The sequence below is a fragment of the Urocampus carinirostris genome, chromosome 14 (assembly GCF_059441175.1).
Source record: "Urocampus carinirostris isolate Australia breed hairy pipefish chromosome 14, RoL_Ucar_1.0, whole genome shotgun sequence".
Lineage (NCBI taxonomy): Eukaryota > Metazoa > Chordata > Actinopteri > Syngnathiformes > Syngnathidae > Urocampus > Urocampus carinirostris.
In genome coordinates, this window is record NC_142362.1 from 26,505,254 (window position 1) to 26,525,260 (window position 20,007).

Here is a 20,007-nt window from a genome sequence, read left to right on the forward strand (position 1 = left end):
GAATCAAGTGAAGTTTAGTAGTTTTATAATACAACTTTTCATGCATGCAGGATCCTGGCCCATAGGTTCAGTAGTTTGATACTTATGGGTTGGATGAAATAATTACTCACCCACTACAAGTGTTGCGATTATAATAATAATAATAATAATATAATAATTTCCTTGTATTGTCATTCTGTGTAACAATGTACACAGAACGAAATGTCGATTGCACCTGACCCGTTGTAGCGAGCCGATGCAGCCGCAGCCAACAGAGGGCGCCGCCGACCACTTTTTAAGTCTTAGGAATGACTCGGCCGGGGCGCGAACCACCGACCTCCCAGTCTCAAAGTGGGCGCCTTACCATCTAGGCTACTGAGCTGGTATATGCAAATGCAAATGTTCACAATTACAATAAACTGCTTGAGGGCTCCATTTTCATTTATCATATTCTCAAAGGTGTCTGCCGCAATAACGAGGATAGATAGGGGACGAGTCCGGCTAATGAATGATGGGCAGCCCTTGAAAAAGACGCTGCATTTACATGATGACTGAATCGGGATGATGATGATTGAGTGCGATGCGCAGGGCCCCTAGTTGCCAAACGAAAACAGAGCGTTACTCATATAATACTTACTATGCTGCCTGATAGGCCTTGGGTTGTTATGCCTGGAGGATCCACACTGTATTCATAATACGTTCAAATAATAATTTCATATTTTTGTGCATCACATTTCATATAACTGTTTATGGTTACATTTTTGCTCTATAAAGCATACCGTGAATTAATTGTTAACTTTGAACCATTAGGACTGGTAAAACTAGTAATCACAATCCTGTACTGCAGGTAAAATAGTGAAACATCAAAGTAGAAAAAAAAGGGTATTTGAACTCTTCCTTTTCCAGTATTCTTTTTTTTTAATTGTTAAAAGTACTTTGAGAAATAATTAAACCCACCTTTTTTAGACTGATGCCAATACTGATAACATAATCTTTAGTAGCAATAGATAGTTATAACTTATAATGATATAACTAATACATAAAAATCCTCATAGATATTTTTAAGAAATACTATTAAATCCTAATTATACATCATCAGTAATGTATTTAATTAACAACATTTTATTAGGTTGATTTTCTTAATCAGTCGACCATGAGAATTTTTTTTTTCTTTTATCAAAAAAGTAAATGAAAAAAAAGTAGTTATGGCTGTAAAAAGGCATATTTGGTTATTGTTCGAAACAAATAAAACTCAATTTCATCTCAACATCTACTTTATTGTCAAATATGCCAAATGCACAACATACAGCACAGAGGTTATTGCCATATCTATCCATATATATATATATATATATATATATATATATATATATATATATATATTTATTTATTTATAGTGAGGAAAAAAAGTATTTGAACACCCTGCAATTTTGCTATTTCTCCCACTTAAAAATCATGGAGGGTAGGTGTATGTCCACTGTGAGAGAGATAAACCAAAAAGAAAAATCCAGAAATCACAATGGAAGACTATATTACACTTTATATTACACAGGTAGGAGTTGAGTCCTGACAAGGGGACTCAAGGTGGGGGAAGGCTTAGTGAAAAGCAATGGAGATGATGTCGTCGGTTAAGTGGTTTGACCGAGATGCAAACTGAAACCGTTTTATTGTGAATAGATTGCTGGATACGAATATTTTTGTCAAACAAAAGGGCAATGATTGCAGTGGGAGGTTTATGTTTTATTTTTCAGTTTATAAACATTTTCTTTGTTCACCTAAAAAACAAACATACAAAAAAAAACAGTCACCACTATTTGTATTCCAGGGGAAAGGGTCCATCAGGACCTGAGTGGCAAATGGAGAGAACCTTTTTGTTTCCGTTTATTTTTCCATTTGATAGTTATCAAGCCTCTTTTTTTCCCAGAGGCAAAGAACATCAGAAATATTATCAGAAATAATGTGTGGAAAAGAGTCTGACAGGCTCGATGCCACCTTATGCATTCTGAAACTGAGAGACATGGGCACCATAATGACAAAAAACAATTAAAAACATATCAAAATAGAACATTATTTGTAGAATAAATAAACCCATAAATGCATATGAAAATTCATACAAAATAAATGTATAATAATAACCTCACGAAAACAATTACTACAGACAGTTGCTTGTTATGAAATACGAGGGATGTATTTAAAATGCCAGGAATTTGCAATTTGGATTGTGCCGAATATTCTAAGGGAATAAAACCATGAGCAAAATATTTTTTTCAGTACACATTTTCTACCTTACAGTGCATTGCAGAAAACAAGTATTTCGGTAAATATGTTTGTACAGAACATTCCCCAATCTCCCAAAGTGTTGAGAACTGTGAATTTTGTATCCATTTAATTCCAGATGTTTTTAAATTGGGAGAGCCTGTGCCAGCCAACAGTTGAACATTCTTAAGTTTCTTGAAAATACTAGTTTCTGAAAAAACTTCTTAGAAAATTGGCTTTTTTTGTAAAAGGATGCATTTCAAGTATATCTTTCATTTCAGGTCTTTTATTTGTTTTTGTTTTTTGCATTTGCGATAACTCCAATAATTAGAGAATATTTTCCCTAAACAAAAGGCCCTTTGCTTGCAAAATAATATTTAATTGCAAGAATACTGAACGATGCATGAACTTTGAGCTGTGTTTGGCCAAGCATTTGACTCCATCCATTTTCCCATCAATTCTAAAGATTTTCCCATGGCGATCACGTCATTTTGGGTTACCGCATTACTGCCGACATGCATGTAACATCATCCCTCTGACCAGACAATGATGATGGGACTTTGTCATCTTATTTAGGAAAAAGCTCTGTTGAAGAGTTACTGCCGGTACTTGTACATGTCTTGCAACTCTCCCTTCACTGCTTTCCTACGTCTAGTTGCTATATGGGGCCGCCTACACACACTCTTTTGCCAAATGTTTAATGTGGGGTTCTGCAATGTGTGGACTAAAATCTGATCAAAGTCACTCCTGTCATCTAATGGTGATTTATCAAACTGAAACAATTCCCAGAGGCTTTATACTTACCGATGAGCAGCGGCAAACCCTTTATAATACCGTATTTTCACGACTATAAGGCGCACCTAAAAACCTTGATTTTTTTAAAAGTAGACCATGCGGCTTATATTACAGTGCGCCTTATATATAGGTCAATATTGAGTGACTAGTTTCCCCCGTAGGCGAAGTAGTCCGCGGTGTATGCTGGGATATATTCACCGGTGTTTCATTTCCTAACCAATGTGTCAATCATCATCTGAATCTGTCACTATTGGCCAAAGTTATTTGGGGGTAAAGGAGGTGGGTCCTTTTTCGCATTTACAGGCTCGCATAGGCTAAAGCGGGGCAAAACAAAGCCTGCAATTGGCCGAAAATATGAATGTGAATCACAGTTAGGTTGCTCTAAGGCTTGGAGAAAACATTTTTTGCAAGTCTGTATTTGTGAACAGGAATTATGGGGCTAAACAGACAGCTAGCAACAAGCAACGTCTATCGATGCAGATGCTTTTCGGGATAGGGTTAGGGTTAGAATTAGGGTTAGGGTTTTCTTTTATTTGTGGGCATTATTGCATGTTTTGGAGCGTGTAAATATTTTACAAGGTTGGATTTACTACACTCATGGATGTAAGAGGACCATGGTTGTGTATTATTATTGAACATGATGGCTGCAAGACGACTTTGGTGAGCTACCCCAGCGTTATATTTTCCCAGTATCTTGTTTCAGACTAATCTTGATGTATTTGTGATAAGTCTATTTTTCAATTAAATTAAATTCAATTAAATTCAATTCAAAGTGTTTATTGTCACATGCACAGCAAAAAACATCCCCTGCACAATGAAATTCTTACTTTGCTCTCCACACAGTTGCCAGCAAAAAAGAAAACTGAAATTAAGAAATGGTTGGCATTTCTTGAATCCCAAGCGTTTAACCTTCCTAATGATATGTGGAATGATCCATTCGAGTGATTGGTGACATTGTATAGTCACCGTGTCCATATGTGTCTGAGACATGTATTTGCTCCTTTGCGAGCCGTCGGAATGTTAAGGGGTTTTTAAGTTTGACTGAACAATTTGTTTTGTAGCGCCTTAAAGTCCGGTGTGCCTTATGTATGGAAAATATATGACAGAAAAACAATTTTTGGGGGTGCCCCTTATAAGCCGGTGCGCCTTATAGTTGTGAAAATACGGTAATTTGAAAAAAAATAAAAGATAAAAATGTGTTTTTATGTTTCAGCACGAAGCCAAAATGCTTTTGCAAACATTTTATACGTTATGGCATTAATTGAGTCAACTGTATCTTCGCCTATTGGTTCATCTTCCTTTCACTTCAGAATAAATCATTTTAAATGGCCTGCAATTCTGCCTTAATCCAGAGGAAGCAGACGTTATTAAAAAAAAAACAATTGAATGCAAAATACCTCCCAAGACCAGAGCTGTGTATTTATGTCCACGCATTTTGACTTCTTAGGAAGTGAAAAGAACTCCTTACTCTCCTCAAGATGATCAATAATATCCCGCCAACATTTGGGTCCGTTTTTAACCGTAATATTTGGTCGTAAACAGCATGTTGTATTTTTGTGTTTTTCCCCTTCAGATCATGGCTACTGCGACTGCGGGAAGTGCGAGTGTGACGACGGCTGGTTTGGAGAGGCCTGTCAATTTCAAGAGGAGTGTAACCTTTCTGGAAAAAAGAGCAAGGAACAGTGCAAAAACCCCCAAGGGGTAGTATGCTCCAACAGAGGTATTCTCTGGTGTTTCTACTGTATATTAATGAACTTTAATGAATAAAGTGCCTTGCAAATTGACCCCCAAGAATTTTTTGACATATTACCATATCTCAGGTTTAAACTTAGATAGAAAACTCATAACACTTTCTAAAAAACAACATGTGACACATAAGCCTGAAAAGAGACTAAATGAATTTAACATTTTATTTTGTCCTTATATAATATGCAAAAATTTTGGCCCTGTTTGAGTTAATACTTTGCCTAACCAGTTTTTGCTGCAATCATAGCCAGAGCCTGCCCAAGGCATAAGCAAGCTAAGCAGCTGCTTAGGGCCCGGCAACCACAACGGGGCCCCCAAGAGTGATTAACTTTTTTGGTGCCAACATTGTCCCCAGTTTCAATTTGTGTGTCCACTCAAAAATAATTCTCCAGAAATACAACAAAAATACTACACAATAACTACAAAACTAAAAATCAAATATAGTGCTTGGAAACAGGAACCTCATATATTATTTGCTTTCATTCTGAAAATCAAGAAAATATATATCGATTTTGTAAAAAAATACCACTGCAGTAAAACTTTATTACAAAATACTACGACAGAATTATTTACTTTAAAAATATTCCAAAAAGACAAGCTACACTATCCCACCTTGTTTAACATTGGTGTTGTCAGGGTGATGTGCAGTGTTAATCTTACGCCAAATGTAACGTTTTTCATTCAGTCCAAAAAGATCAATTTGGGTCTCATCTGACCAGAGCACCTTGTTCCACATGTTAGCTCTGTCGTCTATATGGCTCATTGCAAATGCCAATAGGCTTTTTTTATGGTATTCTATCAGAAAGGGCTTTCTTTTATCCCACTCTTCCATAAAGAGCAGATTTATGCAGAGTACGACAAAAAGTGGTCTAATGCACAGATTGTCCAGCCTGAGCTATGTATACCTGCAGGTCATCCTAGATGGTCATGGGTCTCCTTGTTGTGTCTTGGATTAGTTTTCTTCTTGTTTGGGCCACAAGTTTTGAGGGGCGGGCATGTTTTAGTAGGTTTGCATTGGATTTATGCCCCCACCATTTTTAAATTATTGCTCGTAAAATTCTCTGTAAAGGATGAAAATGTTGGGAAATCCTCTTGTATTTCATTCTTCCTTTAAACTTTTCCATAATTCAATCCCGGACCTGCCTGGCGTATCCTTTGGTCTTCATGATGCTGTCTGTTTTCCAGTGCCTGCTTTCATAGACCTCTGAGCTCATTATAGAGCAGGTAATTTTAAACTGAGACTTAATGCACTCTGTTATTGTTAGTCATTAGGGTCAAGATTGGATGATTCAATAGTCATCAGAGAACTTGGCTGGGATAAGAGAACAGAGTACAATATTTTTGCAACACCTACTTTTCAATTTTTTCGTTGTAAATAAAATACAAAATATAGAAATAATTTGGTTTCCACTCCATGATTATGTCTCACATGATGTTGATTCATAGAACATACGTTCAGTTTTTTACCTTTAAGTTTGAAGCCTGAAATGTGACAAGATGACAAAAAGTTCTCTGGGGCGGATACTTTAGCGAGGCACTGTACATTTATTAAAGGTTAAACCATTTCTTTGTGAAGGAACTTGCCATTGTGGAAGCTGTATGTGCAACAATGAAGACAACAAAGGTTTGGTAACAGGAACCTTCTGCGAGTGCGACGACAGCGAGTGTTTGGATGAGGAGACTGGTGAAGTGTGTGGAGGTATTTGCCAAACTTCACCTCTTGACATATGACACATTATTATCATTGGAGTAGCATGGCATAAATGTTTTTAATTAAAGATACAACAAACATGTCTCTAAAAAAACAAAGATTTAGTATTTTGTCAGTGTACATCCGTCAATGGGACTGACCTCATCAGGCTGTTGCATGTTAAACTGTGCTTCCAGGCCACGGCCAGTGTTACTGTGGAAACTGTTACTGTGCTGCTGGTTGGCATGGAGACAAATGTGAATTTCAGTGTGACATCAGCCCATGGGAGAACAAACGCAGATGCTCATCTCCAGACGGCAAAATCTGCAGCAACCGAGGTCTGTTTCTATGCTTTGAAAATACCCAGCAAATACTGAGTTCCAGATGAATAACAACCAAATTCAAATAACGAAAAAAAAAAAATTCTTATTTGAAAAATACATGCCACAAAACTGAAAATAAGGCCAAAAAATATTCAGGGTTTGTACGGGTGTTTGAAATTCTTGAAAATGCTCGTGTTTTCAAAAATGTAACTATGTTTACATTTTAGGGAAAGTGTTTGTTATTCTTCAAATTGTTGGCATGTTTCTCAACTAGTCTGCTCAAAAGTGACGTAAACACTGCTCACTGGTGAACTTGGCTTTGCCATTGCATTTCTTCTTCCCTCATAACTAATGGCAGTTCACATTAATTTGTATGGAATTTTCCCATGAACCACATGTCACTCTTGTCATTTTTACACAGCACTACATGGGGAGAAATATGTCTTGAAAACAAATAAATTCCCTAATTCAAAATCATATGTCTTGATAAATGCACACCATGATTAAGAATCACATGTGTAAATTGCAAATATGCTTGTGCATTTTTTATCTTAATGTTAATGGAGAAAATCACTGCAACTGGCTTGCAACCAGTTCAGGGTGTCCCTTGCCTACTGCCTGAAGATAGCTGGGCTGAGCTCCAGCATCCCCCCGACCCTAGTGAGGATGAGCGGTGCAGATAATGGATGGATGGTTGTTACTGGAGAAACTAGAGAAATTGGAAAATTGAAGTCAAATGGCAATGGTCAACTTCAGCCCCACGATACATAGTTTAGATCGTACACAACCTAGAAGTTTACTAATTTCCTGTTTCACACTTTTTTTTCCATCTATATCCTCAGCTACATCCGTTGCCTTACACACAGGGCGCACCGCACAATAGGGCGTACCACACAATTTGAAGGAAAATAGAGACTTTTAAGTGCGCCTTATACTTGTGGAAATACGATAGTCTGGCCGGCACATTTTGGCTTAAACTGTTGCAAGTATGCCAATTCCAACTTTTTCTTGTGGTTTTTTTTTCATTTTGGTTTTATTTCATGGATTTTTCTTGAAGAACAAACTTCTCTCCCATTGACGGGGGAAAGGATGAATGGGAATCGGACCAATATATACTCTGTTACTCTGATACCATATTTGCAAATTTTCACGTCACATTTTAGGATCTCAAAAATATCTTCAATATACATATTTATCGAACCTCTGGTAGCCATTTTACAAGCATTCTTGATTATCATTGCAATAAAAACATGGCCTGACAGCAACTAAAATACTACATGAATAATGAAATGAGAATTTAGCTGTTGTGTAAAATTTCAAATCAAGATAGTTAAAATAATGCACCATATTAAGAAAGTCCATGAAAATGCAATAACATTCTTAAATTTTTCAGACAATAGCCATGTATCTCCATCTTGGCCTGGTTGTTACCTTGAGCAGAAGCAGGGCAGCTGTAGATAGAAACAGTAGATAGATAGATAGATAGATACTTTATTCACCCCTGCAGGAAAATTCACATGTGGGGACAGAAATCACTACAGTGACTAGCTAAATTTAACCTGCTTTCATGCAACCAACTTCAGGCTAAATTCATCCTAGATATAAAACATATTAATAGTTTCTTGGGTTGTACATTGTACCGAAACATACCCTCCGTGCCCTTTTCATCTTTTTAACCACCGAGTCACCGACCCATTTTCATCCCTGTTCAAGTGAGAGGAATATTTCTTGAGCCAGGTGATGAGATAACTTTATTCAGGGGAATCATAATGCAAGGCTACAATAAAGAGAAAAAGGACCTTCTTCAAGTCCACAGAAATTCCATTAGTGAAAAATCGACCGGCCTTTGGGTAATCCACTACACTGCCCTTTCCGCTATCCCCATTTTATAATTAGCTGAAGTGTATTTAAACAGAGTTCCTTTTCAGATCTCCCATTTCTGCCTAGTCAAACAAGAGACAAAACACTGACAGAGGGCAAAGGCTGGAAATTTACCAGTGCATAGAACAAAAAAAATAGCAAATGTCAAAAAAATTCTGATTTTGGGGTTGATAATAACAGAGTTTTTACATTTCTGTAGTTGCTTGAATCGATTTAGTGGAAATTTAATAAGTCATGTTCAGTGAAGATAAGGTGTTAGGGAAAATATTAACGCACTCAAACCTAATGTGATTGTCAAATATATATGTTTACTGCACTGGCAGTTAAGGAGTTGAAAAAGTTTGAATACACACAAAGGTAAACACGCACCCAGTTTTGTATTTTTCTATTCTATTAAATGCCATATAGATAATGCATTTCCACGATCCTTACCCTAACCCAGAGGTGTCCAAACCTTTCAGCGGGCCATATTTTGTAATCTGAAAAATGTGTGAGGGCAGATTATTTAGCATGGCATTCTTTGAACAGTCTTTGATCAGTTTAACCCCCGTGAAAGGTTTGCAGTGCTTGGCGATCAGAATTGTGAACTAATAGATTGCCTTTGTGGCATTTCATTTGACTCGCAGGGCCTTGTGAAAAAGTGCTGCTGTGCCATTAAACGGCTTCCAGTTGCTTAATGTTTTCACAGCGTTCGTTTCCAGTAGTAGTCATCATGTGTCGTCTGGCAGTGCCTTTTTATTACATTGTTTGAAAACGGTCACAGTCTCTTGGAAAATTAGGCAGACACAATTGTTTTGAATTTCGACGAAAAACTACTCTAATGTCCACTTGTCCAGAAATCAGCGACCCCCACACTCAACTTTCCTTTTTTTAATTTACAATCACCATTTCAAGAATGTGGTGGGCTAAAATTCTCACAGAAAGCCAAGGGCAAGGTGGCCAAAGTGCTACTGCCATCATCTGGTGAAATTGTGATTTTTGTTTTTTGTTTTTTTTGCACAAATGAATTGAATCGCCCTCAGGCAGGACTCTGGACATGCCTCCACTAACCTTAACTATCATAACTGAATACCTAAAACCCTCACCTTCAACCTAATCCCAAAAGTATTCCAATTAAAATCTTCACTCTAAAACCACACATTAAAACCATTGTCACATTAGGACCTGCAAAATGTTCTAATAGGGACTGTTGGTCCCCACAATAATGATAAAAATTCTGAAAATGTTACCACATTCAAGTCTATAGACACGAACACATGCACACACAATTATATATTATATTCTAACTGTTTATTTTTTCTTTTGAAAGGCAATCAATATAGGAATTCATTGAGTGCCATGTATGAAAATGTTATTTCCAAGCACAATTAAAAAAGAAGTGTCATGGGTTTTATTTTCCACACAGGCAAGTCTCAATGCTGCTTTTTGATTAGTGATTGTGGAATATATATTATGCAAACAAATCTTATCCAAGTTAGAAGGACATTACAATTGCTTAGGGCTTATGTAAGAAGCTGAAGTTGAGTCATGCTTGGTTGTTACCTTTAGCAGCAAGATAACAGCAATCATATCATCTATCACTAAGTGAGCCTCGGGCTGTGTAGACCAATTTCTTGACCTATAAGCATTTAAAATTAATGCAACTTTATACGATAGTTCATTCAATACTGAAATTAATAGTTTTTTCTCAAGAAATACGTTTTTTTGTACCATTAGGAGGCGCTAAAGAAAACACAATCTCCCTTTAAAGACATACCGCTGATTTGAATACCATGCCACAATATTTTACCTAACATTTCAATATACTGTCATATATATTCTAGTTTAGTGCAGTGGTTAGCCCTTTCGCCTATCACGCGAAAGCCCCTCGTCCGAGACCGGGTGGAAACATATGTTGGCCTGGAGAGGCTGTACTGCCCAAGGCACACCAAAGGAAAGGGTGCCCCTACGACCCTAGTGGTTAAGGGATACAACCAACCAACCAACCATCCAACCAACCAACCAACCAACCAACCAGTTAGGGGTGGGCAATTGTCTCTCATTGGCTCTGTTCCCATAGTGACAACAAATGGAGCAGGAACAGTATTATGTTTATATTTTTGGGTGCAACTAAATGCTGTCTGCAGGGTGAACTTTTGACCCTTTTTTATTTAAATTGGTGGTTTTGCAACAGTAGCAGACCATTTTCCCTTGCAAATTACAGTGTTGCCCTTTCACACACTTAGGCTTACGCTTGTGTATGATAAGCTGAAGGCAGCTGAATAGCGAAGTATTAATCCCTGGACAATGGTATCAATCCGAGCCAATACTCTTTTAGTATCAATAAAATGACTATTTGGATCACTACCCATCCCTCCTAGTAGTCGTATGAGTCTAGTAATTGCTTTTTGTATTATAACTGTCACAACACCACCTATCGGAAACTGTAAAGAATCGGTGCCTTTTTGTGTTGTAAGGAGACTCCTTCTTCTAGATGAAATTATTGCTGATCTGTGGTAGACTTAGAAAGAAAAATGACAAAATTGACAACCCACACTTTTCTACTCTGCATTAAAAAGTAATAGTAGCCGGAAACTGTAAGTAAATGGGGTGCCCAAAAACAAAGTTTCATCGACCTACATGTAATGTACTTTTAATAATTTTAAGTGTTTTTTCTTTGTACTCCATAGTATCCTTCATCTCCCCTGCGAGAAAAGCTTGAGTGACAGAAGGAAGCATAGTCGCTCCTCCATGGCTTAGCTAATAATACTCTAACTGGCACGCTGTCAACGCGACTAGCAGCTGGGTGGCAGCGCCCGGGGCTAAATGCATGCATTAATACACAGCGGCCACACAACTTTCTCTATAGGAACAGGGATGTGTGTTAGAGTGCATAACAGGAACAAGCATGCACAACACGCGGTCGGGTTTAGTGTAGTGATGGGTCTTTCGCAAACGAAACGGCTTTATAAGGTGAATGACGAGAGTCGTTCCCCTGTTAACAAGGAGTCGGTGTTTTGCCTAAATTCGACTCCCCTGCAAAATCAGACTCCCCTATGCGTGAACTATGTTTCTCAGTGCTGCACTTCTGATAAAACATCTTGGAGACGTTTGCATGTCTTAATAAACAAATTAAATATACTACGCTTGCTTTTTTGTCTTGATCACACCAATAAATGTTCCTTGATGAACACATTATACGGACTACGATCGTGACAAACATTCACGCGAAAGTGAGTCGGATTTTGAAGGGGGGCCTAATTTAGGCACAACACCGGCCACCTTCAAATCTCTCTCTTTCTTTCTATCTCTCTTTCTCTCTTTCTCTCTCTTCTGACCATTTCTGACTTTGACTCTCTTTCTCTTTTTTGTCCCTCCCTAGCTTTCTTTTTTCTCTTTCATCTTGTCTCACTGTCCTTTCCTCTTTCTTTCATTTTCTCTCTTTTTTCTCTCTCTCGTTATCTATCTCTTTCTTTCTCTCTCCTTTTCTCTCTCCTTTACACTCTCTTTCTATTGAAGGGCTTGTGACTGGTCAGTATGAGTGTTGACGTATCTGTGTTTGTATAGTTTCCCAATGCGTTTTCAAATGTTATTAATTTAGTGCATAATGTTCTATTAGTTGGGCAGCACAGCGGCGCAGTGAGTAGGACGTGTGCAGCACTGTTTTGAGGTCATGAGATTGAACCTTCCTGTGTGGAGTTTGCACTTTCTCGCGTGCCTGCATAGGTTTATTCCGGCTACTCCAGTTTCCTCCGGGCACTTCAGTTTCCTCCCACATTCCAAAAACATGCATGTCAGGTTAATTGGCTGGTCCAAATTGTCCCTGGGTGTGAATGAGCGAGTGAGTTGTCTGTCTCTGTGTGCCTTGCGACTGGCTGGTAACCAGTTGAGGCTGTCCCCTGCCCACTGCCCGAAGACGGTTGGGATGGGCTCCAGCACCCGCTCGACCCTACTGAGGATAAGCGGTGCAGATTATAGATGGATGGATGTTTTATTATTATTGGTAATATGTCATTTAAAACAAAAAAATCCGAACAACCGTCTGAAACCGAAGAGTATTTGACCAAATATTGTTTATTTTATTTTTCTCTTTTAAGGCTTTTATCACTTCACTTTTTTAACAATGTCTACTACATTGTTATCATTGACAATAAGGAAAATTCTAACTCTTTTTTTTATTTTGGATTTATTTCATTGATCTTACATAAAAACAAACATCTCTCAATTTGTTGATGAAACAGATGACTGGGAGTTGAACCGATACATACTATATTACCCTTGTCAATTTTTTTTTTGATAGCATATATACAAGTTTTATGGCCACTAGTAAGAATGCCAGAAACAGCAAAAATAATATTCAACAAATTAGACACATCTTGAATTGGCATAGCAAAAGATGTACTACATGGAAGACTAAAGATGACTGCTGCTAGTATGCAGTCAACAGCATTTTAATCAATGACAATATAGCCCATATGTAAAATAGTAATACAGGACATATTCAGAAAGTCCCTGGATATGCTATGAAACCCATCAATTTTTTACACATTAGACAGTAGTAGTGGTAGACGTATCTCTGGGGATAATCTCAGCCTGATTGTTAGGCTAATCTCGAGCAGGCTAACCATAGAGAATATGTCAGCATGGTAACTGAGCCAAGCCAAATTTAACCTTCTCTCATACAACCGACTTGAGGCAAAATGTATCCAAAATACCAAACACACCAAGGCATACTCCCTTATCTTGGTTCCGGGCAATATCCCCAAGGTGTATGTGTTGGTGGTGCCTCCTGCAGATTACTGAAACACAGTTTGTGTCGACAGAGTTCAATATTTTGTTGGGTTGTTCAGTGTACAGGATTATGTTTTCTCCACACCCTTCTTACCTTTTTAACCCCTGAATAAAAAAGAGCTTTTGTGTGTGTGTTTGTGTGTGTGTTTGTGTGTGTCTGTTTGCCTTAGGAACCTGTGTGTGCGGGGAGTGCAGCTGTTATGATGTGGATCCCTCAGGTGACTGGGGAGATATTCACGGTAACACCTGCGAATGCGATGAGAGGAACTGCCACGCCACCTATGACCGATACACTGATGACTTTTGCTCTGGTGAATATGCTTTGTTATCAATATATATATTACATAATGTAACTTCCGGACTACACCTGTTTAAAAGCCACATGCTCAAACTTAAAAACACAATTACATTTTGTCACTGTACTAGCTGTAGACTTAAACAGTCTTAAAAATGAACAAATTCGGGTCCATTTCTTCACATTTTTAGCCCAATGCACACCTGACGCTAACCGTGTTGGGAATTTGCTGTTGACGCTATTGGCTACAAAACGCGAATGGCGCGATGTCTTTGCACACATGCATCTGATATTTACGAACGCACCAAAAGAAAAAAACTAAAGAAATGTCCCGTGTATATTGTGATCCCTATATTTATAGACGACAGTGCCAAGGAAACCATTTGAAAGAGAATAATGCCAGATTGCAACACAGATGTGTCTTTTATGTTCTTATTGGTGATTAGTGGATGCAGTAATAAACAAAATTGCATTCACTTGTTACTATTCCTTGCGGATTAATTTTCTGCTTGTGTTGGGGATGACACCGACTCATTTTGGATATTTAATGCATACAAAATTTGTCTATTGCATCAAGACTTCTTGACTTTGTTCAGAAAGTCTATTTTGACAAAATCAAGTGAAAAAGAAAAGGCCCTGATCACCACAAAAAAATAAAAACAAAACAATAATTTTATGGATAAGGTTGCCACCGAAGCGCTAAAATAGGGTGTGTTACCTGTAAACCAACACAAGAGGAGTGTTAAGGGAAATTTCATTGCCGCTGATAATACGGAAATAAGAGTGTAGCGTTTTTGATAGATATCTCCTATTGCTGTCCAATTCAAATGTATAAATTGAGGACTCGATTTGTGTGTGAAAATGTTGAAATATAAGTAAGTTGAAAATATTAATGATACAATTCTGTCAAACATCCTGTTTTGCTCCTGCTGTATTTTATGTGACTAAGGTTAGCAAAAACATGGGCTATTTTCTATAAAAGGCCGTCATAAATGTTTCCAGACCTCACTGTAGTGTTTTGTATTCAAAACGTATACATTGTGGAAAAGAGCAGCTTTCCATTTTCCTCTGTGCCTTCAGGAGAATAAATCATAACAATAAGACGCACTGTATTTCAAGCCTGGAATTTACGGTAGTTTTTACACAAAAACAAACACAGAGCCCCCATTTTCAACCCTTATTTGGCATTTATTAAATACCCAAAAACAATTTTGTATAGGCGCTTGTTTCCAGTTAACTTGTTGCTAGCTTGGTTGTTTGATACATATCCCCCCAGGTCACGGTCAGTGTCACTGTGGCAGATGTGACTGCAAGGATGGCTGGTCTGGAAAGAAGTGTGAGCATCCACAATCATGCTCCATGTCTCTGGAGAGCAGCCTGAAGAAGTGCCGGGGAACTTCCAGACTGCCCTGCTTTGGGCGAGGTACTTCCTTATGGTGTTCATGTTTCCATGGTAACCCCCTGCATTCAGCTCTGACCTGAAAATGGGTCATTTCTTGTGGCTCTTTTGAATAGGAAATCTAACAACAACAATGGATATTTAGCAAATACAGTGGTCCCTCTACACACAAGATTGATTAATTCCCTTTTTGTTTAATTCTCAGATCTTGAAATAACTGAAAACCAATTAATCTGTTCTCAACCTCCCAAAATCATGAATGTAATAGTTCCAAAACGTATTTTCCAGATCACTGAAAACATATTAAAATAGTAATTGAACATAAAGATACAGTAATACGATTTATAGGATGATATTAATAAAATAAATTGTGAATTTATTTTGTGCATGTACTTATGCAGTTGGCGATTGCTAACTCTTAAATGTCTTAAATGCACGGGGGGGTTTCTCCCTGATACACTGGCTTTACTTATGATAAATCGAAAACAATTGCCCGGAGAGAGATGGCCGCTGCCAGGCTGTTCTTTCCCAAGACACTCAACAGGAAATGGTGCCCTGATGACTCCGGCGGTCAAGGTATCAATAATGAGACACGCAAATTAAGGAGAGAAGACATCTTTGGATTTCAAACTTACAAGAAAAGCAGTGGAGCAAACCTCGATAGAGCCTTTTCTTTGTATTAAATCTCCAAAGTGACAAAAGCAGATCCGCCCTAAACGCAGTGTGGGTCAAAGAACATGATTGGCTAAAAGTGAAAATGATGTAAAAATTGCATAATAGTTCAAAACAACAAACAGCAGTAAAAGTCGAAATAACGACTTTTCATCCTATGCATCCTCCTTTGCAGGTGTTCAAAGTTAAAAACAAAACCAAATTAAAAACTTTGTAGTCACTACTAGCATTACGACACAATGCTCAGGTTAGGTGATCTTTCATGAGCTTGTGGCCCTGAAGCTTTTTCCCCTCAGTGGTGATGAATGTCCTGCATCGCTTTTCCCCTTATTTTAAAATAACTGATTTAATTTGGGATGTAAGTTTCTGTAGGATCTCTTTGAGCAGGTGTCACCTGGGATTACATTATATAATACAGTGTTACGGCAACGTTACAGTGAAATAGCGGTGGCTGTATTTGTGTGATTTATGACACTGTATGATTCATTAGTGGCCCTGTTGGACAGCAGTAGTCTGTTTTCTCGCAATCCGCTGAAGGCCAACTCACAAAGGAAAGTCGCAGTATCACAACGGAAAAGCAGCATGCTCATTCTCGGTGGACCTTGGTGGCCTGTTGATTGATGGCGGCGCGTTTAACAAGTAACAGGACAAACGTGCCAAGGAAACTGTAAAAGTTTACAATTATTTGGATTTAGCACATTTCAGATTTTTTGCTACAGTCATAAAGATATTAGAGCTTCCAATCTTAACTCCCAATATTTAATAATCAACCACAAGAGCTTCCAATTCCTGCATATGACTCTTAACAGACAATATAACCTAAATGAGAATTATAATTGTCTTTTTTGTTATTGATTACAACACAGTGTATTGTTTGTAATAAGATTAGACATGATACTCCCGGATAAACACATAATAAAGGCTTTAAAGGGATACCCAAATTCTGAAACATGCAAAATTTTTAAAAGATTGTATATAGTTTTTGCATAGAATCAATATATATTTTATCGGTATATTCCAATTTTGACTTCCTGAGCTGTGACGTCATCAGAGTAACACCGGCACACTTGCAAGCCAGCCACCATATTGTTTTACGTGTGAATTCGTCTAAGATGTTCTGAGTGTTTAAACCAAGGTGTGGTAGTTTTTGTGGGGAATGCATAGGTGTTGCAGGTGGATGCAGTAATAGTACTATAATTGGTGAGCAACCAAAATGGGGCTAACCTGCAAAAATAACACAAAAAGAGCTAATAAGGGCTAACCCACTCAGGAATGAACCAAAGCACACAGCAGGCTAGGCGATAGCTAAGGAGGACTAAGCTGGAAGGATTGGTGGAAAAACCGGAGGCTGGCCGACTCAAAATATGCAGAATGCAGCCAGGCCAACCTGGAAACCAACAACAAAAACCGGATACGGCAACAAAGACAGACTAAGACTAGAATAGACCAATGGACACGACAGGCTAGCCAGCTGCTAACAAGAGCTAACCGGGACGATCAACGCCAGGCTGCCCAACCAAAAACATGCAGTAAGCAGCCAGGCTAACCAGGACCCAACAACGAAAAGCAAATACGGCAACAATCATGAACCAATCCAGGAATAAACCAACAGACACAGCAGGCTGCTCCAAACGGGGGCTAACATGGACCAGACAAATCTGGAAGACTTCGGCGCTAATGGTGAGCTGGCTGGACGATAATATCCTAAAAATCACAAAGGAAAAGTTACAATCGCCTACCTAAAATGATGCTAAGGCAAAAAATGACCACACGCAGTAACGGCAGCAGTAAAACTTACTTCAAGCAGCTCTTGGAGTTCAGCGCATGCAACTCGGGGAAAAAAGTCACGATTCCCCCAGCGACACAGTAAGCAAAGTCAAATCTCTCCAAGCAGAAATGAACCGTCTGTTTCCGAGCTGCTTCACATGTTGCGTAAATGGGACCCGCCATTTTTGAGAGTTTTGTTTTCATCCTATAATGTCACAGCTCTAGTCGAGAGGATATGAGCCAACTAAATTTCTCGACTCCCCCGGTGCGTGTAATATTACGCAAGATATGTGCATCAGTGTGGGGAGGAACACTACACGTTCTGTGCCTGATTGAAAAAAAGGCATTTCATAATAATTTCAATATTACAAAATAGCTCAGGATATGTAGTCCAAAATACTGCAAGTTGTTGCTGTGGTTGAAACATCAAAATAAAGAGTATCGTGATATAAAAGGAAAGGATGGCCATCTGTGAAGGCGAACCAAATGAGAATTTGTCGCCCTCTGTGGACATCTGCTAGGTGGCATCGTAGCTTTTATTGGTGCTCACTAGGTAACAATGAAACAGAATAGATAGACACGTAACAGCAGACTTAATTAACTCCAACACATCCAGCAGTCTCCTTAAATTATCTACACTACCTGTAATAAAATGGAATTTTAAACTGCAAGAATGAAACCATAAAGTATTTTAAATGGGCATTACTGTTTGTTCTTTGACAAATAGATATAATTACACAAATATGTATATAATTAGAACATTGTGATAAAGTTCCCTATTTTCTGTAATGCAATCAAAGAAAAAAAAAACATTATACAGTCTGGATTCATAATCAGTCTTCTAAAATATCAATAAATGACTTACATTTATTGAATTAATATTGCTCATGGTATACACACAAATATCCTATCTCAAAACATTTGGATATCTTGAAAAAGGTATACTAGAGGCTAATAAATTAATCAGCAATATCAAAATAATGAAAGGCTGGAAATAGTTCGGTGAGTTTGTAATGAATTTAAAATCTATGGCATATCTGTTTTAATTGCCTTACAGAAAATAACGAACTTCATAACGATATTCAAATTTTCTCTGACAGTCCTGCAAATACACCAGAAAAAAGTGTCCTTCTTGACATATTTGAAGCTGAAAATAAAGTTTTCTTTTTCTACATGTGATATTTTTTGGAACTACAATGTAGTACTAAATATGTGTGTTTCCACCTATTTAAAGTCACCTAATTTGGACTTGGAACAGACACTTAGTCTGAATACTACATTATCTACCAGCATCTGTTGTGCTTAAAAAAATACAGGTAACAATATTGGAAATATAATGCCAGCATCTTTTGTCTTTGAATTTAACTCAATACAAGATTATTACAATAGGTTTTTGTTGATGGATAATATGTTTGTATGTCATTGAAATTGCTAATAGTTTGTGGTGTGGTGTTAGAATCACTGTACTTTCAATGTACGTTGTAGCGTTACTCTGTTTTGGATGAAAGTAGAGCTTGGACGCAATCTTTGACTCAGCAGTTTATTTTTCCAAAGAGAAGTTAAATTAAGCAGCACGGCAGCGCAGTGGTTAGCGCATGTGCCGCACACTTCTGAGGTCATGAGATCGAACCTTCCTGTGTGGAGTTTGCATTTTCCCCCCGTGCTTGCGTGGGTTTCCTCCGGGCACTCCGGTTTCCTCCCACATCCCAAAAACAATTATTTAATAAAACATCCATTGCTTTTTGCTGTGGCCAAAATCAGAACCTGGCAGGGACTTTAAAGTACTCTGAGGTACAGACTTTAAAAGAAACCAGCAGCAGAGAATAGAATAAAGAAATGTGTGCAGATGGTAGCTTGAGCTGAGGAAAACCCTGAATTGTGAAGCAGTATTGTGAAGTGTTTTTTTCCCATTATTCTTCCGCAGACACTAAAGTTAGGCACATTTTTTCCACTATGTGGTATTTCCTCAAGGAAACACCTGCTTTCATCATTGAGGTTTCTGGCCAAGTGCAATGGTAACGCTATAAACGGTTGGACAGTCTCATGTCTGGCATTTGATGTGGGGCAAAAGGTCAGATTTAAAGGGGGTCAGTGCAGTTTATTTTGTGAGGCGATGCGAGATAACTGTGAGGCAGATTCCGAGTGACATTTCCAATGTGATTTCCCTCCACATATCGCCTCTGACGATATGTGTCATCCCGATGACTTCTCACTTGACTGGTCTCCAGCTGGTACAACTACATTCACTTTGAAAGAATCCTGAAGGTCACCGACTAAATTACTCTTGGCTGGTTTAAAGCAATCAACACAGCTTGAAGGGGTAGCATCTTTTGCCCATATTTGAAGCACTGTTTTACTGTTCGTGGGAAAATTTGACATGACTATGACAATGAAGCATATTTGGGGGTCATTACCATATTTTGACAAGGACCAG

At 38.1% G+C, this 20,007-nt stretch overlaps 1 protein-coding gene across 1 annotated transcript in view; it reads left to right on the plus strand.

Moving 5' to 3' along the window:
• The window catches only part of itgbl1 (integrin, beta-like 1), a 47,260-nt gene that overhangs the window by 18,670 nt on the left and 8,583 nt on the right, over positions 1–20,007 (plus strand). The window contains exons 3-7 of the mRNA XM_088352137.1: positions 4,604–4,750; positions 6,353–6,475; positions 6,664–6,804; positions 13,611–13,751; positions 15,012–15,158. Coding sequence (XP_088208263.1) covers positions 4,604–4,750; positions 6,353–6,475; positions 6,664–6,804; positions 13,611–13,751; positions 15,012–15,158 — 699 coding nt within the window. The remainder of the gene's footprint in view (positions 1–4,603; positions 4,751–6,352; positions 6,476–6,663; positions 6,805–13,610; positions 13,752–15,011; positions 15,159–20,007) is intronic.